Source organism: Ascaphus truei, chromosome 7 (assembly GCF_040206685.1).
Source record: "Ascaphus truei isolate aAscTru1 chromosome 7, aAscTru1.hap1, whole genome shotgun sequence".
Taxonomy (NCBI): Eukaryota; Metazoa; Chordata; class Amphibia; order Anura; family Ascaphidae; genus Ascaphus; species Ascaphus truei.
The window spans coordinates 49,552,954-49,578,685 of NC_134489.1; the positions used below are offsets into that span (position 1 = coordinate 49,552,954).

General features: G+C 45.8%; 1 protein-coding gene across 2 annotated transcripts in view; it reads left to right on the forward strand.

Annotated features, from left to right (window-relative positions):
• The window catches only part of TMEFF2 (transmembrane protein with EGF like and two follistatin like domains 2), a 525,146-nt gene that overhangs the window by 38,896 nt on the left and 460,518 nt on the right, over positions 1-25,732 (forward strand). For both annotated transcript variants that reach the window (XM_075608340.1, XM_075608339.1), the window contains exon 3: positions 14,509-14,638. In XM_075608340.1, the coding sequence (XP_075464455.1) occupies positions 14,509-14,638 (130 nt within the window). The remainder of the gene's footprint in view (positions 1-14,508; positions 14,639-25,732) is intronic.

The window sequence follows — 25,732 nt, forward strand, 5'->3', positions numbered from 1 at the left end:
CTAACTCTCTCTAACTTTCTCTCCAACTCATTTGGAAGACGCTTCACTATGTTTTTAGTGTTTTATTATAGTCTGTTTGTCTTCATTTGGCTGTATGGTTAATAACCTTTACAATTTTGTACTCATACTTGTGTGCCCCATTTTTGGAGTCCTAGTATGCCCTGCTCTATGGGACCTACAACTTTTCTCTCTTGTTTACAGTGTAGTTATTGACTCCAGGGAGCACCACCTATATTATATAGGTTCATTATGTATGTGTTGCATTTATTATGGTTTAGGGACCATAACTATTGGACTACACCACTCATTGCATGATTCCTCAATCACGCCTAAATGTAACATTTCTTGTACCTCCTTCTCTACCAGGGCCTTACAGCTTTCAGACAACCTGTAAGGACGAGAATGTACTTTTACACCAGGTGCTGTCTCTATCACATGTAAAACTAAATTAGTTTTCCCTGGTAAATAAGAAAAAACATAATTGAATTGTTTCAATATTTCTAACAAATCCCCTTTTTGTTCAGTGGACAACTGGCTACTCAAAGGGACTTGATCCACACCAAAGGTGTTCCCCTGTGGGGACTGAGGACCCAGGTCCATTTCCTCTTGCACCGGGTGTATGAACAGAGACCTCTGCACCTTCCAGTGTTTCAGCAAGTTCATGTGGTAAATTTCTTTACCCTTCCTGAAACCTGGTTGAGAGATCTCGTAATCCACATCACCCGTGCGGCGGAGTACTTCAAATGGGCCCTATCACTTTGCTAGGAGTTTGCTCTCACAAATGGGTAATAACATCATCACTGGGTCCCCCGGGTGAAACACACTCATGCGAGCATTTTGGTTGTCTTGGGTCGTTCTAAGATTCTCCCTAGCAAAATGCCCGACCACATCTAGGCGCTTTCTAAGGTTCAATACATATTGCAGGGTATTCTTAGAAGGGGACCACTGTTCCTCCCAGGACTCCTTTCAGAGGTCTAGGATACCCCAGGGTTAGCGGCCATACAGTAGTTATTGGCTACTTGTTTCGCAGTTGCTGTCCTCAAGAGGAAAGCCTCAGGATATCTTGTTGCATAGTTGACTATTACCAGAATAAACCCATGTCCTTTCACAGAAGGCTTTAGAGGTCCTACCAAGTCTACTCCAATCCTCTCAAAGGGAACTGAGACAAGGGCAGAGGAACCAAGGGGTTTGGTTTTTGTCTCTTCGGACTGGTTATCTGGCATTCAGGACATGCCACACATAATTTAGCAATATCACTATGCATCCCTGGCCAATAGAACCGGAACGAAATACGGTTCAAGGTTTTATCTCTTATCAAGGTGACCACCGCAAGGGACTGTATGGGCTAGAACAGCGGTGTGCATACTGGGGGTGCCCCCCTGCTGGAGGTGGGAGATTTTCAAGGGAGGGCATGGGTGGTTACAGAGGCCCTGCGCTCTTCCCAGCAGCATTTAAATTAAATACCGGGGGAGGCGTGAGACCTCATTAACTCACTCTGCTCTCTGCCAGGTCTTCGGCGACGCAACGCCATGGCAACGCTGTGTCAAATGATGCGACGGGGTCATTTGATGTTGAGTCATTGGAGAGGGGGGGCGCAAACGCTGCGGCTGCCGGGCAGGGGTTCAGCTCAAGAAGTTTGCGCACCCCTGGGCTAGAGTGAAGACTGTTTTAACAAACACCTTGGGAACCAAGATTTGTCTGGTGACATCCCCTGTTTGTGTCTGCCTGTTCACCCTATACAGAATATAATTTGATAATTCAAAATGAGGGAACACCATTACCCCTTGTGCATTCAATATCTGGTCATCAATTTTTACCACTTTCTCATATTGTATGGCCAGGACTGGGTATTCCCTCTGCCTCTGGAGAAAATCTGGGAGATATAGCTCTGGTAAATCCCCAGAGTCTATCTCTCCCTGCTTCTAGCCTTCCCCAGTAATTACCTGTGACTTATGCCTATTATTATGGCCTTGAGTCCCAGATTTCTGCAACCAGTCTTGTTTGCCACAGAGTCTTTGCCACCGAGTCTTTGGAACCCGGTGTCTACTGGGGAATAGGTCTGCAGAGAAGGGGAACTGTTTACCAGGCTTCTCCTGTACAAGAGAATTAGACTCCCCCTGAGAGGAAGCCAGTAGGTTTGAAAAGAAAGGCTAGTCCCGGACGAGCAAAACGGGGGCAGGGACTCTTACTTCGAGCCTGGCCTTCCGACCTTTTACCTGTAGCAGGATTTTGGCCGTCGCATACCATTTTACATCGCTGTGTATACACTCTATGCTCCATGAGGAGTCATAGGAAAGCATGTCAGGCAGTAACAGTTCCTGGAAGACCAGCGTTTTTTCAGAGCCTGAATCTACAAGGGCCTGGACAGTTTTACCCCCAATCATGACTGGAGTAGCCAGGGCTTGCAACTTTCTCTGGGGAAGGCCGAGGCAACGGTCCTGCTGAAGGAACAATCTATCTGTGGACATTCCATAGGATGGTGGCTTAGTTCCCCGCAGGCAGAACATGGAGAGGGCTTTCTCACCGGAGGTTGACGGGGATACCAATCAGCTGGCCCGGATACGGGAGACCAGGAGTCAGATGGGTCCTGCATGCAACGTCTTCTGAAGTCTCTATCGTGTGGCAATGAGTTGACATTGAGAAGTAGACGAGGGTCACGGTGGGGACAGGTGTTTGGACCTCTCCAGTGTGATTTGGCTGTTGCGTGTAGATGGGTCATAGTTTACCTGTTGGTCCCGTCTCCCTCTTTGGGTGTCCACCAGCGCTGGTGGAGTCGGATCCGTCGGGCCCAAGACACATTCCTGATCCTCAGCCCAGAGGAAGTTTTCAACGAGCTGCACAGCCAAAGTTAGAGTTTTAGCAGCATGGCGTTTTACCCAAGATCGTGAGGGAGGGGTTATCACTTGTAGGAATTGTTCCAAAACAAATTGTTCGAGAATCACCTTTTTAGTGCGCTGCTCGGATTGTATCCAGTGAGTACACAAGTCCAGTAAGCGCTGAGCTATGACCCGGGGTCTCATCTTAGAGGTGTACTTCACGTTCCGGAACTGCTGCCAGTAGGTCTCTGCGGTCAGGCCTAAGCGATCCAGTATAGCAGCTTTTACTTGTATATAGTCCATAGCCTGATCCGCTGGTAGGCCCTTGTATGTATGTCTTTATTTATATAGCGCCAAAAGTGTACTCAGCGCTTCACAAAGAATACAGTACAGGGAATTATAATAATACAATAAGTGCAGCAAAATCAGACAATAGGAAAGGAAATCCCTGTCCCGAAGAGCTTACAATCTAAGAGGTTTGATGGGGAACTTACAGAGACAGCAGGTGAGGGCATAAGTGCTGTAGATGGCAGTGCTTTGTCACAATGGGTCGTAGGAGTGACTGAGTGTGGGACAGTAACCATGAGTGCAGGCTATTGGGATGCTTGATTTGTGGGGCAAGTTTTAAGGTTAGTCAGTATTAAAATGAGAGGGTTAACACAATTTACAGGGAAAGAGATGACGGGGAGGCGTGGGTGAGAGCAGGTGTGTATGTCTGGCTTCAGGCCTAAAGGAGATCCTCAGCAGCAGGATGGAGTAGATAGAGGGTGTGAAGAGAGGATTTGTGTGGGTGTTTTTTATTGAGGGGTAAAGAAGTTGTTGGGAGAGAGGTGTATAAATAATGGTGCAGTGGGGAAATTGGAGAGAAGAGACGTTCACAAAGGAGTGAGGAAACAGTAAACGGAAAAAGCAGTAGGGAGGGCATAGTGAGATGCAGGGGGGGGAGACTTCCCAATTATTGGGATATTATGATAGGAAGAGGTGAAATAATCACAGCTTTTGGAAAGTTAAGTTCTCACAGTGCAAAGTTGTTGTGCAGAGTCCAGATCTTCCTCAAATCTTCACCTCCAATTTCAACTCCAAAATAAACTAAGCCACGCACTTTAAATTTGAAACTTAAGATGTTACACAGCCATATGGCTTCACAGCCTAGATAGTCTGTCTTAAGTACTCTTATCACATGAAATTGAAAAACAATTAAGGGAGGGGTCTGCCTATCAACTCTCAGAAACATACCCCAATAGTTAATTCAATCTTAATTTCTCTTGATGGTAGAATCCAGCTCACTGAAACATACCCAAATAGTTCATTCAATCTTCATTTCTCTTGATGGTAGAATTCAACTCAATGAAACAAACCTGTTTGAAGAAATAAATCAGAATGTTAATCCAGATATTCAGAATGCATCCATGATTAAGGATATATAAATAAAACTCCAGAGATATTAACTCCAAAATTAACTCTGCCACACACTTTAAATGTGACACTTCAGGTGTTACACAGCTATTATGAGGCCTGGGCTTCTCCAATGAGGAGTGGGGCCAAAGCGGTTGACCAGCAATCAACAGACCAGCCCTGCACCTTGGAAAACCTTTCAGACGTCAATAGAAAAGCTTCTGGGTCCTCAACTGGACTCATTTTCCTCAGGAGAACTGGGGGGTTATTTGGAAAGTCTGGTCTGGCAGCAGAAGGGGACCGAACAAGTAGTTTGGCAAGTTCCCGATTTTGCCTGGCCTGGTTTTCCTCCTGTGCTGCCTGCTGCTGGCATAGGAGCTGTGCTTGCTGCTGCAATAGTAATTGGTTTTGCTTGGCCTGCTCCTGCATGAATAGTTGCTGTTGTTTGCCCTGTTCATGCATTAACAGTCCCTGCTGTTTGACCTGTTAACATAGAAACTCTCTTAAAAAATGTTCCTTTTTTTATGTGGCCTTTCAAATGCAGGGGCCTCTCAGCATCCCACTTCTGACACCATATGTTGCAGGAGTAATGCAACAACACGTGGGTTTCTGAATTGGCTTGTTTATTTAGCTTAAAAAAATATGGCATACAAAAATAACACATCTTCTTTTCTGCAAACATAAACAAAATAGAAAGATCAGTCCTGAGCAGGGTTCTTCCCTTTTCCCAACAAGGGCTGTTCAAAGTCCAGAGTATCAATATAGCAAAACAGTATAGGAAAGACAGACCTTATAGCAAGTAGTTTTCCTCCAGCATTTCAGTGTATTTAACTGGGTCAGACAGCCCAGCCTGTGTGTGCAGCCTGGGTTTTTAAAGTATTTTAGATGTTTGAGTTGAAATTCAGGGTGTATATGTGTAGACACGCTATTGGAAGCGTTTATAATAGGTCTAACATATTTTACTAGCCCAATATTCCATCTACTATTCCACTCCACTACGGGCAGGGCCGCCAACAGAAATCGTGGGGCCCAGGACAATCATTTTAAGCAGGCCCACCCCCCAGTGTCGGCAGTATTGCCCGCCGCCCCCCCCCCCCATTTCACACCTCACGAGCCCCCATCTTTTCCCCCCCCTTCCCATGTATTTCTCTCCCTTCCGTCTTGCATGTATTTCTCTCCCCTGCTTCTCACTCTTACTCCCTCTTCTCATCACTCACCCCTCTCTCCTCTCCCTCCGTCAATTACCCCACGCTCATTCATTCCGTCCTCCCCCCTCACAATTCCCCCCCAAAATATATACCAAAAAACGTCCCACCCCCAAATACATACAAAAAAAACCCCACCCCCCAAATATATACAACCTCCCCCCCCCAAATTCATACAAAAAACCCCACCTGCCCAATACATATTAAAAAAACAATATATATATGTATATGTATATGTATACATTACCGCATAGCAGCAAAAAGGAGACAGCACTCAGGTGAATGAAAATAAATGTATTAAATACAGCACATAACTCCAACGTTTCGATTCCTCAGGGGGGTGCAACAGACACAGGACAGTGAGTGACTTATATACCCCAACACCCAAGTGACATAAACATATCCACATCATCAAAAAACATCATCATCGGGCGACAAACAGCTGTGCATAATACAATCTAATTAGATCATGCTCCAACTCCATGTCTGTACTCCTATTGGGGAATCCAAGTGACATGATCAAACCCAAGCTGTCAGTGTGATTGCATGTATACAAACTGATGCTGCATCAGCAGGCCCAGTTGTCAAGGCAACCACATGGGTGCTATGGCTCAACTCTTTAAATGTAGCAGACACCAGTGGTTGTCATGGGTACTGCACGTGCACAGATACACCACTGCAGATGTGTACAGAGGCGGCACACTTTATTAGCACTTGGCTAGTGCCTCAAGCCGGGAGGTTTCCCGGCTTGCTCGTTGCTTTCCCTCGGCGTGCCGCGCGTCATCGATGCGTGGTCACGCTTCATCGAGGGAGCCCTGGGTTGGTCCTAATGTGGGGGATGCGGTGGGGGGCTCCGGGGGACCCGGCGGACCCGGAGAGGGGAGGGGGAAGCCCCGATCGAAGGACCGATCCTCCGAGGCTCCGGCGCGCGCCCGGGACACCTCGGAGCGCGCCCGGTATCTGTTGCAGCTGAGTCCGGGTAAAGGTCATAATAAACTCGGCCGCAACAGTATGTACTATAGCAGTGATGAACTTGGTCCTAAACACCACCTAAGAATAACAGATACTGGCATGCGTATATCTGTAGAATCCTATGGCAGATGGAACCCACTGTAATCCCAGTCGGGTAACCCATAATACACCTGACGGCGTCACATACGGCATTGATATACATAGGTTGCTGGTTAACCCATAGTAAACCACGTACTGCTGAAGGCACAAAGTGCGGTAAAATAAAGGAACATGCTGTCTGTAGGACTCTACAGATATACAGTATACGGACCTGCAAAAATGTGGAATAAAGGACACCCAATACACAGTGAAGGTAAAGTGAAGTGAACAGGAAGGGGAAAAGGAAGTCACTGGAAGAAGCTGAACGACAAGAATATACAAGCTGTAATAAATTACTGTATAATTAATGCATTTTAAAGTAATCATTTTGAACTACGCTGATCCACGTATACATACAGTTGATGTTGAACAATAATAATTACAAAAAATTACAAAAAACAACCCAAGTTCATGTCCTCATTCAGGCCTTTAGGGGCCATAGAATCCAGTCTGTGAATCATCCTCGCCTCAAGCTGAAGCAAAAGTCTGTGTCTATTTCCTCCCCTGGCTGGAGTATGGGCTTGTACAAAGGGCATACATCGAAAGGTGGCCAAGCTGTGCTGTTTAAGCTTAAAGTGCCTTGCCACTGGTAACAACTTAAGATCATCAGAATTGGTGGGGTCAGCAAGGGCCTTGCGTATTGTGGAACGATGCATTGCTATTCGTTCCTTAAGCATACGCGATGTCTTGCCCACGTAAACAAGCCCACAGGGGCATTTGATAATGTAGACGACAAATTTCGAGTCACAGTTGAGAAAATCCACAATTTTAATTGGATAACCTTTATGTGGATGCATGAAAGTGTTGCCCAGCATTAAATACTGGCAATTTACGCAACCTCTGCACTTATGCACCCCCAGAGCCTTTGTGAGCCAGGTCGTTTTCGCTGCATATTTATCCGCCTTTATGAGGTAATCCCCCACATTCCGACCCTGCCGATAACAAAAGAGGGGTGGGGACTTAAAGTTTTTTCCGATACGTTTATCGTTCGCCAAAATGTGCCAGTTTTGCTTTATACTGCTTTGTATCTGGCTTGAGGCAGTACTATATGTTATTACTATGAAACCGATCATTTTCCTTGGTTGTCACCGTAGGTTTCAGTAGATCATCCCTTGCCGGTAAACGTGCTTTGGCTAGTGCTTGATCAATTTCTGTCTGATTGTAGCCCCTCTCTCTGAAGCGATCTGCCATTTTCTGTAAAGCTGCTTCAACATGCGTAGGATCGCTTGTAATTCTCTGTACCCGGAGCATTTGTGAAAAGGGGAGCCCCCTCTTGAGTTGGGGAGGATGATGACTCTGAAGGTCTGAGAGTATTCTTATCTGTGTCCTTGGTATGTATTCTAGTACACAATACATTATTTTCCTTATATACCACGGTATCCAGGAACACTATATTAGTGTCACTGTACTGGTACGTGAAGCGTATGTTGGATGGTATGAGATTCACATAATGAATAAATTCAAACAGATCATGCTCGCCCCCACCCCACAAGAGGAACACATCATCGATGAATCTAGCATAATATAAAATAGACTCAGCGTGTGGAGCATCATGTAGAAGGTGTGTCTGCTCATATGTGTCCATATAGATATTCACATAAGATGGGGCCATATAGACCCCATAGCAGTTCCCATGAGTTGGAGATAGTACAAAGTTTTTGTATTGAAAAAGACACATAAACCGACGTTTCCGTCCCCCAGTGGGACCTTCTCAAGGTGGTGCAATGAATACAGTGCAGAGTACATATATATAGCCCAAAACCCCAGGGCTGCTGAAAAAAAACAATCACAGAAAATTAGCATCACCTGCCTGTGTGCCCTACAAGCAACCTATCACTGGGAGAACGGTGGCCATCTTAAATATGTTAAACTGGTAAGTAGTACTATTGTATTAATGAGCATGCGCATAGTCAATGACCCATGTGAATTAACTGTTCGCGCAAACAGGCTGATGGGCAGAATGGCTGGCAGGGAAGCTATTACCGTAGAACACCTAATATGCTCACCAAAATAGTGCATAGAATCGTGTAGGGCAGGCCTGCACAACTTGTAAAGTGAGAAGGGCCAAAATGCTCTAAGGAAAACAGATTTGGGCCGCACGGGTAAAACAGCATTAATTATTAAAAATAATACATTTATTTACGATGTTTACTTGAAGCCCCCCACCCCATTTCAGCAGGCCCCCCAGCCCATTTCAGCAGCTCCCCCAGCCCATTTCAGCAGCCCCCCCAGCCCATTTCAGCAGCTCCCCCAGCCCATTTCAGCAGCTCCCTGAGCCCATTTCAGCAGCCCCCTCAGCCCATTTCAGCAGCCCCCCCCAGCCCATTTCAGCAGCTCCCCCAGCATATTTCAGCAGCCCCTCTGCCCATTTCAGCAGCCCCCCCCAGCATATTACAGCAGCCCCCCCAGTATATTTCAGCAGCCCCCCCAGCATATTTCAGCAGCCCCCCCAGCATATTTCTGCAGCCCCCCCAGCATATTTCAGCATCGCCCCCAGCATATTTCAGCAGCCCCCCCCAGCATATTTCAGCAGCCCCCCCCAGCATATTTCAGCAACCCGCCCCAGCATATTTCAGCAGCTCCCTCAGCATATTTCAGCAGCCCCCCAGCCCATTTTAGCAGCCCCCCCAGCCCATTTCAGCAGCCCCCCCAGCCTATTTCAGCAGCCCCCCCAGCCCATTTCAGCAGCCCCCCCCAGCCAATTTCAGCAGCCCCCCCCAGCCCATTTCAGCAGCCCCCCCAGCCCATTTCAGCAGCCCCCTGTCCATTTCAGCAGCCCCCCCAGCCCATTTCAGCAGCCTCCTATCCATTTCAACAGCCCCCTGTCCATTTCAACAGCCCCCCCTGTCCATTTCAACAGCCCCCTGTCCATTTCAACAGCCCACTGTCAATTTCAACAGCTCCCCTGTCCATTTCAACAGCCCACTGTCAATTTCAACAGCTCCCCTGTCCATTTCAACAGCCCCCTGTCCATTTCAGCAGTCCCCCCCAGCATATTTCAGCAGCCCCCCCCCCCGCATATTTCAGCAGCCCCCCCCCAGCATATTTCAGCAGCCACCCCCCCAGCATATTTCAACAGCCCCCCCACCATATTTCAGCAGCCCCCCCGCATATTTCAGCAGCCCCCCTGCATATTTCAGCAGCCCCCCGGCATATTTCAGCACCCCCCCAGCATATTTCAGCAGCCGCCCTGTCCATTTCAGCAGCCCCCCTGCCCATTTCAGCAGCTCCCCCACCAGCATATTTCAGCAGCCCCCCCGCCCATTTCAGCAGCTCCCCCATGCCCATTTCAGCAGCCCCCCCCAGCCCATTTCAGCAGCCCCCCCAGCCCATTTCAGCAGCCCCCCCCAGCCCATTTTAGCAGCCCCCCAGCCCATTTCAGCAGCACCCCCCAGCCCATTTCAGCAGCCCCCCAGCCCATTTCAGCAGCCCCCTGTCCATTTCAGCAGCCCCCCTATCCATTTCAACAGCCCCCTGTCCATTTCAACAGCCCCTTGTCCATTTCAACAGCCCCCTGTCCATTTCAACAGCCCCCCCCAGCATATTTCAGCAGCCCCCCCAGCATATTTCAGCAGCCCCCCCCCAGCATATTTCAGCAGCCCCCCTGCATATTTCAGCAGCCGTCCTGTCCATTTCAGCAGCTGTCCTGCCCATTTCAGCAGCTCCCCCCCAGCATATTTCAGCAGCCCCCTTGCCCATTTCAGCAGCTCCCCCATCCCATTTCAGCAGTAGTTGAATGAACTAACTCCCCCCCCACCCCCCATCCCCATGCTTATCTGATGGTGGCGTCGGCAGCAGAGGTGGCGGCGGCGGAAGCAACAGAGGTGGCGGCGGCAGGGTGAAGAATGAGGGAAGCGCGCTCTAGCAGCAGACCCAAGAAGTTCCAGGTCACGCTACACGCGTCACCCTGCTTGAGCAGGCTCAGGAGGGAGGGGGGATTGAGTGCGCAGTCACACCTGCTGGAGCACAGGAGGGGGGGGGGAGAGCGCGCAGTCACACTACTGCTGCAGCGCGCTCCTTTCCCTACCAGGGAAGGGAGGGTTGGAGGGGGCCGTCGCGGGCCGCACAGGGTGCCCTGGCGCGCCGCATGCGGCCCGCCGGCCGTATGTTGTGCAGGCCTGGTGTAGGGATGAAATATATATACAAGGATGACGTGGCTGTATGGAATTACTTGTGCGCTGAATCCATCAAGTATTGGGCATGTATTAGCTCAGTGGGGCGCAAACTTTTTTCCCTGCGCCCCCCTGCCGGCTGTCCCCTCACTCCCGCGCCCCCCCCAACCCCAACTTACCCTCGCTCCGGCGTAATGACGTCACGTTGCCATAGCATCGTGACGTCACATGACCTCGCAGCGTCATTTTGACGCCGCGTTGCCATGGCGACGCCGGGAGGAAGCCGCCGGAGCCACGGGTAAGTATGGTTTACAGAGGCCCTGCAGCTCCCCCGGCACTTAATTTAAGTGCCTTCGGGAAGCGCGCGGGGCCTCTGTAAACCCCGCGCCCCCCTGGGGGTCGCGCCCCACAGTTTGCGCACTGCTGTATTAGCTAACAGTGTGTAAAACAAATTGCAATATGTATCAGTAAAGCCCACAAACACAGCTCCATAAGTCTTAATTGGGGATAGTGCACACCATATAAATAATGGCACAATTTGATACATTTAGAACCAATGTGGTGTACTGTATAAATAAGTGATATGGGACACAAATAATGCAGTGTCACTACACATATAGTAAGGCATTGCCCAAAAGGTATTCTGAAATAGTCTAAAAGCATGAGTCCAGAGTTGCTGTTGAAGATTAAGAGTATAGCAAATAGAGATAACGGTAATCAACCACTGACCAAACAAAATGATATGCCTATGCCGATTGTCAAGATCAGATAGGTGCAAGTAAGAATAAATTGCATATTAGCAGCTGTACATATCAGACCGAACAAAGTCCAGAGAGTGCATTGGTCTGTTAAGGTGCAGATAGTGGCCAATATCACACAGCACCCAATAAAAGTCTGCCAGGTAAACCATCCATCGAAGGAATGTGCTTAGTCTGCTGTGGTTAAAGATTCCTAGTATCAGCGGGCCACATCTCGGGACAAGTTTACCTTTATAGGAAGCAACTGAGTTTAAAGTCCTCGTTTAGGCCTCGAGGGCTCAGAGTACCCAGGCTGTGAATCAGTCTTGCTTCCAGTTGCAACAATGCTCTGTTGCGGTTAGTTCCTCTTCCAGAGGTCCGAACCTGGGCGATTGGCATGCAGCGCAAGGTGGATAATCCATGCTTCTTTCCTTTGAAGTGCCTGGCCACAGGTTGGTGTGTCAAATCCTCCTTATCTTCAGTATCGGCCAGTGCCTTCCGGATGGCCGACCGATGGAGGCACAGTCGCTATTTCAACATTCTCATTGTCTTGCCCATGTAATATAGGCCACATGGGCATCAAATGAAATACACTACATATTTCGATTCACAGTTCATTATGTCCTTGATCTTTAGCCGATTTCCATTATGTGGATGTGGGTATGCATTTCCCAGTATCATATACTGCCAATTTATGCAAGAGGCCGGAACCTGGGGGACTACCTTATGAAGGCAGACCCCACAGCCAAGTACGCAGTAAAACCAACGTGGCTGACTAGACCAGCGGGAGTATACAAATGCTGCGGTTGCATAAATTGCAGACGGCCCGGTGGCTGCAGGGGGGGGGGGGGAAAGGTGGCAGTGCTGCTGGGGGCCTGGCGGCTTTTCACAGCAGTTGCCGCCGGCCCTGCTGCAGACATCTGTCTACCGATGGTGCTCCCACGCGCGCCGGGCCTCCCTCTCACGCCGGCTCACCAGAAGCTTATCCTAACCTACATCCGATGCTGCCAAAAGGGAGACCCGGTGCCGGATGCAGCGTTTTTTTTTATTTTTTATAATTGTAAAGTAACTGGCGCCTGGCCACAAAGGGGGCCCGGGCGGCTGGGCCCCCTGACCCACGGGGCCCAGGACGCCAGTATCCTTTGTCCCCCCTGTTGGCGGCCCTGACTAAGGGGATTTTATTATACATTTTTTCACTGTATTTAGTTACCATCACATTGTAACTTTATACCATGATGTAATAAAATGTTATTGTTTTCTTTTACTACTGATCCTGTTCTCAATTTGACAGCTGTAGCAGACCATTAATCTGCTGGACCACTGATATCCTTTATATTTCTGTAATTACATTGAGTGCAATTTTTTGAAGGATCTTTTTGATCCTACTTGGATCAGTTCTGTGTATATTATACTTACCTCCTATGCACCTTTAATTTTGATGTCATACAATTTAACCATATAAGGATTGTATTCAAGGTGAGCGGTCTGATCAATCTTGTTCTCTTCCCTATATATACTGCATCGTTTTTCATATATATGATGACAAAGAATCAGAAAAAAAGAAATCTAAATTCCTGGCAATAAGGAGTAAGCTTAATACTTTGGCCACCAAGCAGTGCCGTCTTAACGCATGAGCACGCTGGGCAGTTGCCTGGGGGCCTATAATGCTTTTAAGACGGCCCTGCCACCAGGTATGGAATATTGCACCCTGGTATGCTCACAATACTACCATTTTTGTTTAGAGATCCATGCATGGTTACTTGACCAAATCAAACCTACAAAAAAAATAGTCATCTGTTTATTTAATTTCCTCACTGCTGCAGAATGAAATTCTAAGAAGCACACTTCATGCATACATGCTTCTCAAATAACAGAAGCATGCTAAATTGCAACTACAGTATTTTGCAGACAACTTGTACTCTGTCACATTTGATTTTTACATGCGAAAAGATTCAACATTTCTGGAAATAAATATGGCCATACATTCAGAAATCCACAGTCGCAGTAGATGTATCACTAGACACACTAATTTTCAGAAACAATTATTAGTGAAGTAACAAGCATATTTACAAAGCATCTCTTTGATATACTAGTTCTTCTGGTCATGCTCATTGGGGTCATGTTTATTTGCAGCCACTAATTTCTTGGTGGATTCTTGGTCTCTTGAGGCAACTAATTTGTCTTAATATTATATAAGTTGACCTTATTTACAAAACAGTGCTAAACTATAAGACGCCTTACAACTCATTCAAATAAATGAGTCATTAGGTATGTTATGGCTTAACACTACTTTGCAAATATGGCCCATTTTGTTTTCCAGTAAAAAAAAAGTCTGTATCTTTATATATTTAGAGGGGCAAGGACTAAATACTTTAAGAGTAAAGATGCCAGCTAGATTTAAAAAGACTCTGCCTTTTCTGTAAGAAATTTCCCAAACCCAAGCTAAGCAATATGCCCCAGATTTGGAGACTTGCATTTTCCATGCTTGTTGATTGGATTTTCAAAAGAGCCGGTGTAGATTGGAGATGTACAGAGAAGGATAAAGAGGGAAAGGACTGAGAAGAGAAGGCAGGTCACTCTGCCAACTGTCTATACAGACATTAGAGTGGTGTCTGGAGAAGGAAAGTTTGCTAATCATTCTTCACAACTTTCAACCCCTGACCATAATCCCAGATGCCACTACTTCCCTTTATTGAAGGCTTGCATCCCTAATTTAGAGTCACAGATACGATGGCAACTTGGTGAAGTACTTATGAAAAACACCATTTACAATACTTTAAATACTTTACAATTATACAGATAAATAATTTCAGTGAATATCATTAAGCATTAAAATATGTCAATAGGAATATTTAAATATGAATTTAAATGTATCCCTTCAGTTTCTGTATTGTTTCCATTATACTATTAGCCTCAGAAATGTGGGGTAGAAGTTCCCTTTCTTAGGTTCTCATTAAAGTTTAACGCTCTTATCAGTATAAAATAATTCCTTGTATTTTAAATTTTCAGTATGTTTCTACTGTAAAGTGCTGTTTAGCTGGATGAAGCTGTAAATAAATAAATAATGCATATTTAGAATTGTGATGTAATTTTTATACTAATTATCTTGTTGCTTATTGTTTTTATGTATCAGTGTCACAATGACTATGTCCCAGTGTGCGGCTCTAATGGTGTCACATTTCGAAATGAATGCTACCTAAGAGGAGCTGCCTGCAAACAACAGAGTGAAATACTTGTGGTTTCTGAAGGATCTTGTGTAACAGGTATGTTCCATTTTTATTACACTAATAATGCCCTATAAATAAAAATAGCTTTTTGTTTTATTGGATATACAACATTATGTGCCTACTGATATGTGTTAAAGCAGCATTTCCTCTGGCTGTATTCTTCTACATTTTTTTTATTTATATAAATGCAGCAGTTCCTTACATTTATAATGATGCAATTATCTAAGCTGCCGATTGATCCATTCTCTTGTGATTGATCGGCGATGATCCTGCTTCCCAGGGCACCCAATATGGCTGCCTATTTCAAAAGAGGAAGTGGTGTTGCTAAATGGCTGCTATAGCAATTTAATGAAACTTAATACACTACAAATAATTTCAAAGGACATTAAGAGTGACATTAAGAAAAAAACGCAGTAAGTATTACAGTACAGTAATACTACACAACTGATTTATTACAAAACTTATATAGGATTTTAAATGAAATGCTGCTTTAAGCTTGATTTCTTTCTTTCTATCAACCTAATTCTTCATGGTTTATACTGTACAGTATATTACGTTTCAAATGACTCATAGAACAGTGGAGAGGCTAATTAATTAACTTTACATGTGTTAGATTTGACTTTTTTCAGTCTCACATTTCTTTACATTTGCGCAAAATGTAAGATATTTGTTTTTCAAGCTTTATACATTTGTAGCAACCCTCAGACACTAAGATGTATGCCAATTCAGAGCAAGACTATCATAAAAAAAGTTTTTTAAAAAATTGAAAAATAAAAACATACCGAAAGCAAATATTGCTAAATATATCTATATATATCTATATATATATATAGATATATATATATATATATATATATATCTATAGATATATATCTCTCTCTATATATATATATCTATATATATATATATATATCTCTGTCTAAGGTACATATATACCTGTCTAAGACATCCAAATGAGCATACGGTAATATTTCCATTTGCTATATGCTTTGCTGTGTAGGGCTTTTGTCACTTTTTTTACCCACCATAACTTAACTAAGTATGGTAAAACCTATCCCTGCTTCATTTTGCATTACCAGTATAACCAACCCCACACTAATGAGACCCATTAAGGTCGAAACGGCTGTCTGTGGGTGGGTTTACTGGCTATGCATCTTAACCCTGGCTGTGCTCAAAGCTGTGGCCATGCAGCAAGCTTAAGCCTATAGCTGTGGCTGGACCTTAAGAGAGCTGTGCATAAATAAATGCCCACAACCTCAATGAACTGAAGCAACATTGTAAAGAAGAGTGGGTAAAAATCATCCACAACGATGTGAGAGACTGATAAAGTCATACAGAAAACGATTACTTCAAGTTGTTGCTGCTAAAGGTGGTTCTACAAGCTATTGAATCATAAGGTATACTTAGTTTTTCACACATGGCTTCTCCATTTTGGCTTTATTTTTGTTAAATCATGACACGGTGTAATATGTCATGTGTTGTTGTTCATCTGAGGTTGTATTTACCTAATTTAAGACCTGCTAAGGAACCGATGATTGTTATTATGTTCTGATATGTAAAACCATAGAATTCAAAGAGGATGTACTTTCTTTTTCACACCACTGTTGTGGCGGTGAACTGGTTAACCAGGCCAATAATAAAGGTATTATGCCAGGCTGGTTAACCCTAAACCTTGTTGGGACTGAAGGGGTTAAATTGTGTGGTTACCATAATGCCATGTTTTCCCCTACACTATCTTTATTGTCCCTGTTTGCAGCCCCAGCAGTTAGCTGCAGTATTGTGAATGAATGTGAAATGTTCAAACTGTATTTGCGACACAAGGGGGAGCTTCTAGCGCTGTGCCCAGCACTAAATTGCATAAGTGTGCCTGCATTGAAGATGGGTATCAGTTTCCAGACCACAGACGTCGAAAACCACAAAGTCCATTGAATAAGTGTTCTGCGGTTTAGCTAAAGTACCTTCCTGCTACAATATTTCCGGCTGTCTCGTTATCCACTTGAGGTGAATTGGTGGCGCGTGTCTGCGGTTACCGATCAAAGCCAGCATGGATACATTGTATGCCGGCTTGTAACCCAGACCTATTATAGGTCAAACCGCAACCCACATCACAGAACCCTTTCAATTAAGTGGATAACTTGCGCTAGGAAAGAGCTAGCATTGTAATTTTTGGAGTGCAGCTAGTTAACAAAGTACCATGAATATACATATGAGTTTTATATTTGTTGCATATACAGAACATACATATAAAAATAAACTGTATTTCAATGGTGTTTTAAATGTACAGGCAGGAACCCTTTCCTGCCAGCACGGCAATGAATCCATTAACATGCCCATATGTTATGGATGAATGAGCTGAGGGATTTTTCATCTCCGTACTTGAAAGGGCACCCTGCTAAGTTGGTGCCCCAGTGTCTAGAGAAGTCCGGAGTTGAAATGCCTCATAGACCCTAGGTGTTAGGGTGGCCGGGTTATTGTTAAGTATCAGATACCGGTGCAAAGTGTGGGCACTTCACACTTGGTAGCCAAACCCCAGACTTACTGTCGCCAGGTAAGGGCTTGGGCCCGGTATGGTAAGCAGCTTAGGTGTCAGGTTTACGCATGCTCTTAGCAGACCGTGAAGCAAGTTCTGCCTAGGTACTCCTGGCAAGTCGGGGATAGGTGGGAAAAGTTGTTCCCACTGGAAGATTGGCTGTGTATGTTAGGTATAGGGCTCATAACCCTATAAGAATGCCTGCAGCCCGATCCTAGTCAGATTCACCTGATTTCGTCTAAGAAACGTCCAAGTTACAGCGTCAGCGGTTCCGGAGTATGCCTGCACCCCTCTTACAGAATTCGTTTGAGCTGGGGATTCCTGAACGAATCGTTTTCTGTATGACTTTATCAGTCTCTCACATCATTGTGGAGGAATTTTGGCCCACTCTTCTTTACAACGTTGCTTCAGTTCATTGAGGTTTGTGGGCATTTGTTTATGCACAGCTCTCTTAAGTTCCAGCCACAGCATTCCAATCGGGTTGAGGTCTGGACTTTGACTGGGCCATTGCAACACCTTGATTGTTTTCTTTTTCAACCATTCTGTTGTATATTTGCTGGTGTGCTTGGAATCATTGTCCTGTTGTATGACCCAATTTTGGCCAAGCTTTAGCTGTCGGACAGATTGCCTCACATTTGACTCTAGAATACTTTGGTATACAGAGTTCATGGTCGACTCAATGACTGCAAGGTTCCCAGGTCCTGTGGCTGCAAAACAAGCCCAATTCATCACCCCTCCACCACCGTGCTTGACAGTTGGTATGAGGTGTTTGTGCTGATATGCTGTTTTTGGTTTTCGCAAAACGTGGCGCTGTGCATTATGGCCAAATCTCCACTTTGGTCTTGTCTGTCCAAAGGACATTGTTCCAGAAGTCTTGTGGTTTGTTCAGATGCAACTTAGCAAACCTAGGCCGTGCTGCCATGTTCTTTTTAGAGAGAAGAGGCTTTCTCCTGGCAACCCTTCCAAACAAACCATACTTATTTAGCGTTTTTCTAATTGTTCTGTCATGAATTTTAACATTTAGCATGCTAACTGAGGCCTGTAGAGACTGAGATGTAACTCTTGTTTTTTTTTGCAATTTCTCTGAGCATTGCACGGTCTGACCTTTGGGGTGAATTTGCTGGGGCGTCCACTCCTGGGAAGATTGGCAACTGTCTTGAATGTTTCCACTTTTGAATAATCTTTCTCACTGTAGAATGATGGACTTTAAATTGTTTGGAAATGGCCTTATAACCCTTCCCAGATTGATGGCAGCAACAATTGCTTCTCTAAGATCATTGCTGATGTATTTCCTCCTTGGCATTGTGTTAACACACACCTGAATGCTCCAGACCAGCAAACTGCTAAAACTTTGGCTTTTATAGAGGTGGTCACACTTGCTGATGATCAATTAATCGAGGACATTTGATTAGCAGCATCTGTTTGCTACTTAGCATCTTAATTCCTGCTAAGGAACAGATGATTGTTATTATGTCCTGATATGTAAAACCATAGCATTCAATGACGGTGTACTTTCTTTTTCACACAACTGTATGTCTTTATTTATATAGCGCCATTAATGTACACAGGCTTCACAGTAGCAGTAGTAATACACGTAACAATCATATAAATAACAATACAAATAACAGATCATAGGAATTAGTTCTTCAGACATAAACGAGACACAAAAGTAACATTTAAGAAAAGGAGTCCCTGCTCCGAAGAGCTTACAATCTAATTGTTAGGTAGGAAGAACATACAGAGATAGTAGGAGGGCATTTCTGGTAAGTGCATCTACAGGGGGCCAAGCTTTATCTATCATGCAAGTGTATTTTAAGGGGGGTCTTAAAGATGATAGAGAGGCTGCTAGTCGGGTATTGAGGGGAAGGGCATTCCAGAGTTGTGGGGCAGTCAGTGAGAAAGGTTTAAGGCAGGAGAAGGCTTTAGATACAAAGGGGGTAGAGAGAAGATATCCTTGAGCAGAACGCAAGAGTTGGATGGTGCATAGCGAGAAATTAGGGCTGAGATGTAAGGAGGGGCAGAGGATTATAAAGCTTTAAAAGTGAGGAGGAGAATTAAGTGTGAGATGCGGGATTTGATAGGAAGTCAGGAGAGTGATTTCAGCAGGGGAGACGCTGAGACAGATTTAGGAAAGAGTAGAGTGATTCTGGCAGTAGCGTTTAGGATAGATTGTAGGGGAGACAGGTGAGAGGCAGGAAAGCCGGACAGCAGTAGGTTACAGTAATCGAGACGTGAGAGAATGAGGGCCTGGGTCAGAGTTTTAGCAGTCGAGCAATAGAGGAAAGGGCGTATCTTGGTAATATTGCAAAGCGGCAGGTTTTAGATACATTTTGAATGTGAGAGGAGAATGTGAGAGAGGAGTAGAGTGTGATCCCTACGCAGAGTGCTTGGGCTACTGGGTGAATGATAGTACATCCAACAGTAATGTGGAAGGAGGAAGTGGGGCCAGGTTTGGAGGAAGTATGAGGAGCTCTGTTTTTTCCATGTTAAGTTTATGTCGGCGTAGGGCCATCCTGGGTGATATTGCAGAGAGACATTCAGAAACTTTGGTCTGTACAGCATGAGTAAGGTCAGGGGTTGAAAAGTAAATTTGTGTGCCGTCAGCATGGAGGTAATATTTAAGCCCAAGAGATGTGATTAGGTCACTGTCACGGAGTGCTCACCACAAACGAGGCAGGTCCGCGGGGCCGAGGTGGGGATTAGATAAACACCAACCCAGAGTGGTAAATACTTTGAATGACAAAAGTTTAGGTTCAGCCGATGAGCCAGTGGGCCGGCTGAGCATGTAACAGAGAGAAGAGCCAATGAGTGTGGAGCAGAGCGGAGGCGTGCCATCAGTGCGGGATGTGGTTGGTTGCAGTGATGCAGTAGCTGGTGAGAGCCGTATAGCAGCTGTGGGGGTATGACGCGGAGCAGGAACTTGTTGAGTGCGTGTCACATGCGTGCTTGGCGCACCGATGACACCCCCGTGTGGGTGCAACCTTGAGGCGGGACCCGTAGACTCTGTATTTATGTCTGCGCTTAATGCGTGTGTGCCCGTAGTCCGGCAGCTGGAGGAGGGTGGCTCTGATAAAGCACTGCAGGGAGAGGGGGCAGCGGAGCAACCGATCACAGAGCGGGGCAGGCAGGAGGCGCGCCGATGGTGGTGAGTTACATGGATCCTCACAGTATCCCCACTTCAGAAGCGACCTCCGGGCAACTCCAGAAATACTTGAGGATACCTCAGGTGGAAGCGCTGTAGGAGTCCGGGTGCATGAAGACAGTGATGAGGAATCCAAGACCGTTCCTCAGGACCAAAACCCTTCCAGTGCACCAGATATTGGACTGATCCTCTGGAGAAATACAGACAAAAAACCGGGCGCTTACCTTAGGGTATTAGTACAGGGTAGAGAATAAAGTAAAATACTTATCCCAAAACCAATGGATGTAGTCTTTCACAGTGGAATCTGTAACTTGCGATGAGTTCCTCTGCTCAACCCCAGAGAGGGGTATCCAAACCCTCAGGGTATAGGAGAACGAAAAGGAAAAAAAGGGGGAGCAAAGGATTAGAGGAGATGGACCTATATTAGCAATTCTAAAATGACTTCATAGCATATCTAGCTGTTTAATAAAGGTGGGGTGACGAAATGACAGTCGATTGTAATCAAATACTCACACGGCCCTGTATGAGCACATATGTGTAGAGATATCTTGCTTCCGGTGGCCACTTCTATTCCCAAATGACTGATATTGTTCAGATGAAAAGGGGGGGGGGGGTTAGAAAAAATAATCATAAACTACTTACACGGCCATGTGTAAGCTCAATCCTGGGAGAGAATAATGTGGGGTTGTTTAATGGACCCGTCCGTGGTGTTTCCCGTAGCAACGTGTAATCAGCTGCTGGCGGGCAAAGTGATGGCTGGTGGTTCCCCTTCCCTCACGCGTTCCAATCATCCCCCCTCCCCGATTCAGGAAACGGGGATACGTGGGGGACAATGATAGCAGGGCGTCAGTGACAGTCTTCAATCAAAATTGAACATTTTATTAAACATAAGAACAGAAAATAAACTCACAAAATACTGTTTAAAACACCCCGTGGCACTCCGATCAGCGTGGTTGCAGGTCGCCTTCCAGCTGCGCTGTCTTCCGCGTCCGGGTTCAGAAGTGATGGAAACTTCTGACGCGGCTGTGACTGCAGTCTGCTCCCACTTGCTACGGAGGCCTCCAACGTCCAAAAAGATGTGTAGAATCTGATTCTACACATCTTTTTGGACGTTGGAGGCCTCCGTAGCAAGTGGGAGCAGACTGCAGTCACAGCCGCGTCAGAAGTTTCCATCACTTCTGAACCCGGACGCGGAAGACAGCGCAGCTGGAAGGCGACCTGCAACCACGCTGATCGGAGTGCCACGGGGTGTTTTAAACAGTATTTTGTGAGTTTATTTTCTGTTCTTATGTTTAATAAAATGTTCAATTTTGATTGAAGACTGTCACTGACGCCCTGCTATCATTGTCCCCCACGTATCCCCGTTTCCTGAATCGGGGAGGGGGGAGGATTGGAACGCGTGAGGGAAGGGGAACCACCAGCCATCACTTTGCCCGCCAGCAGCTGATTACACGTTGCTACGGGAAACACCACGGACGGGTCCATTAAACAACCCCACATTATTCTCTCCCAGGATTGAGCTTACACATGGCCGTGTAAGTAGTTTATGATTATTTTTTCTAACCCCCCCCCCCTTTTCATCTGAACAATATCAGTCATTTGGGAATAGAAGTGGCCACCGGAAGCAAGATATCTCTACACATATGTGCTCATACAGGGCCGTGTGAGTATTTGATTACAATCGACTGTCATTTCGTCACCCCACCTTTATTAAACAGCTAGATATGCTATGAAGTCATTTTAGAATTGCTAATATAGGTCCATCTCCTCTAATCCTTTGCTCCCCCTTTTTTTCCTTTTCGTGATCCTCTGGAGAACATGAAGTCCACAATGGACAGAACCTCGTACTCTTGTTGGTCCTGTACAAGGAGAGGAGCTGGAGGCAAGAAAAGTCGGAGAAGTGAGAGCTCTGGATAGCTGGTTTCAGCAGGAAAACATGGAACACAGAGGGAATCCTCATAGATGGAAGAAAACATAGGCGATATGCTTCTTGATTGACCCTCTCCACCACGGAATAGGGTCCAAGGAACCTGGGTGACAGTTTAGGTATGGGCACCTAGAGGCGTATGTTTTTTGATGACAACTACACCGTGTCTCCTGGACTGAATTCCTGGATCTTGCGATGGTGACAGTCCACCTGAATCTTCTGTCTAGAAGTTGTCATCCTAAGATTCTCTTGGATCACTTTCCATGAATCCTGTAGAAATCAAATTCTGTTATCCGCATCTGGTATCCCAGAATTGGATGTGGCCATCGGAAGGCAAGATGGGTGAAATCCATAATTTGTGCAAAAAGGCAACTCCCTGGTGGATTTACTGCGCAGATTATTGTACGCAAATTCAGCCCAAGGGAGGAGGTCCGTCCAGTTATCCTGGGTGTCCGAGACGAAACAATGTAGGTATGGCTCCAAGGACTGGTTGGTTTGCTCTGTCTGACTGTCGGTTTGGGGATGATACCCTGAAGAAAAATTTAAAGAGATACCCATTTGTTGAGAAAAGGAATGCCAGAACCTCGAGATGAATTGAGACCCTCGATCGGAGATGATTACCAGTGGTACCCCATGCAGACAAAAATCTCCTTGACAAAAATATCTGCTAACCTGGATGAATTGGGAAGACCTTTTAATGGAATGAAGTGTGCTTGCTTGGAAAAGTGGTCTATGACAACTAAAAGGGTGTTCATCCGCTTGGAAACCAGCAACTCTACTATAAAGTCCATAGACAAATGGCTCCATGGACGATCCGGCATGGGAAGTGGATGTTAGAGTCCAGGAGGTTTGCTCCGGGGAGTCTTGTTACGAGCAAATGTCGAGCACGCATTGACAAATTCTTTGTCTCTTTTAATGCTGGGCCACCAGAAGGTATGCTCCACAAGATCGGTGGTCCTTCTAGTACTTGGGTGTCTAGATGATTTGGAAGAATGACCCCATTACTGGACTTTCCTCCGGTACTGTGGTGAGGTGAAAAGGCAGCCCTCCGGGACTTCAAGACCCTCTGGAATATGAGATTAGTCCTGCAGGATCTCATTTAGTGCATCAAACGTGTTAGCGAAGAGTATGTATTTGGAAGGAAGTATGGTCTCTAAATGATCCTCGATCTTATCGTCAAATGGAAATTGTTGTGAAAGAGCATCAGCTTTAACATTTTTGGAACCCGGTAAAAAGGAAATAATAAAATTGAAGCGAGGAAAAAAATGTTACCAGCGGGCTTGTTGAGCACCTAGGCGACGAGCGCCTTCGATGTAGAGTAGATTTTTGTGATCAGTCAAGATGGTGAGGATTCTCTGAACCTTCTAAAAGATGCCTCCATTCTTCAAGAGCTAGCTTGATGGCCAGCAGTTCCCTGTTACCTACATCATAATTTTGCTCAGCAGAATAATTTTTTTTAGAAAAAAAAAGCATAGGGATGGAGTCTGGCCTGAGGTGATCTTCTTTGTGATAGAATGGCTCCAGCCCCAACATCGGACATGTCTACCTCTAAGGTGAAGTGTAGTTTGGGATCCGAATTTATGAGGATGGAAGCAGATACGAAGGCTCTTTTCAGGTGGTCGAAAGCTTGAATGGCGGCCGTTGGTCAAGAAGCGGGATCCGCACCTTTCTTGGTCAAGGCTATAATGGGGGCTACCGTAGAGGAGAAATTCTGAATTAACCTGTGCTAATAATTAGAGAAGCCCAAAAAGTGTTGTATGGCCTTAGGACAAGGCCAGTCCAGGACTGCCTTCACTTCAGCTGGATCAATGGTGAAACCGGAGTCAGATATGATATATCCCAAAAATGTCACTGAGGTTTGATGGAACTGGCATTTTTCTAGTTTGGCGAAGAGATGATTTTCACAAAGACGTAATAGTGCCTGTTTGACATGACCGATATGTTCTTGAACGGATTTGGAGAAAATCATTATGTTGTCCAAGTAGATAATAAGAAACTGGTTGAGGAGATCCCTGAAGATTTCGTTGACAAAGTCTTGAAAGACGGCAGGGGCATTGCAGAGGCCAAGGGGCATGACGAGGTACTGATAATGGCCGTCTCATGTGTTGAAGGCTGTTTTCCATTTGTCACCCTGGCGCATTCTCACCAAATTGTAGGCACCACGTAAGTCCAACTTGGTGAAGATGGAAGCACCTTGTAGGCGGTCAAAAAGTTCCGAGATCAAAGGTAATGGGTAACGATTCTTAATGGTGATCTTGTGAAGACCTCTTTAATCGATGCAGGGGCGAAGGGATCCATCCTTCTTTTTTACAAAAAAGAATCCTGCTCCGGCTGGAGAAGAAGATTTCTGAATGAACCCCTTCTTAAGATTTTCTTGAATGTAGTCACGCATGGATTTCATTTCCGGAAGAGAGAGTGGATAAGACCTTCCCCTAGGAAGAACAGAACCGGGTAAAAGGTCTATGGGACAATCGAAGGGGCAATGCAGTGGTAGGACCTCTGACCATGCCTTGTCGAAAACATCACGGAATTCGGTATATACCTCGGGTAGGGGACTCGCCTCATCTCCAGGGGCAGCCAATCTGCATATCCTTTGATGGGCACCGAGCAGTTTTCTGCACAAGGAGTGCTCCACATAAGAGGTTCTTTATCGGTCCAATCAATTTGGGGGTTGTGATGTTGAAGCCATGGGAGGCCAAGGATCACTTCGACAGAAGGGGTGTTAATCATGTCCAGATGGATCACCTCCATATGGTCATCATCTGTTTGCAAGTGGAAAGAAGTAGTCTGTAAGGATATGAAGGCTGGTTGTAGTGGTCGATGATGACACACCCGCGCGGGCGTAACCTAGAGGTGGGAGCCGGAGACTCCGTATTTATGTATGCGCGTGATGCGCGTGTGCCCATTGTCCGGTGGCTGGAGGAGGAGGGTGGCCCTGATAATGCACTGTAAGGAGAGGGGGCAGTGGAGCACCCGATCGCAGAACGGGGTAGGCAGGAGGTTCGCTGAGGGTGGTGAGTTTCACGGATCCTCACAGTCACTTAGAGAAAGTGTATACAGAGAAAAGACTGTAAGGACAAAGCCCTGGGGTCCCCCAACATAGAGATTGATGGAGGAAGAGGAGGTGTTAGCAGAAGAGACACTGAAAGTACGATGGGAGAGGTAAGAGGAGATCCAGAATAGAGCTTTGTTACGAATACCAAGAGACTGGAGGATGTGAAGGAGAAGAGGGTGGTCCACGGTATTAAATGCTGCAGAGAGGTCGGGAATATGAGTAGAGTGTAATGACCTCTGTATTTGGCAGCATGGAGGTCATTAGTTATTTTAGTGCGGGCTGTTTCAGTCGAGTGAGCAGTGCGGAATCCAGATAGTAGAGGTTCTAAGAGAATAGGTGTTGAGAAAATGGAGCAAGCGAGAGAATACAAGACGTTCAAGATGTTGTGTGTCTCTTGGGATCTCCGCTGGCTCTGCCTCCCTCTGAATTGAGTCCTCTGGCAATCCACAGTGGCTGAAAGTAGGTTCCACCTCCAA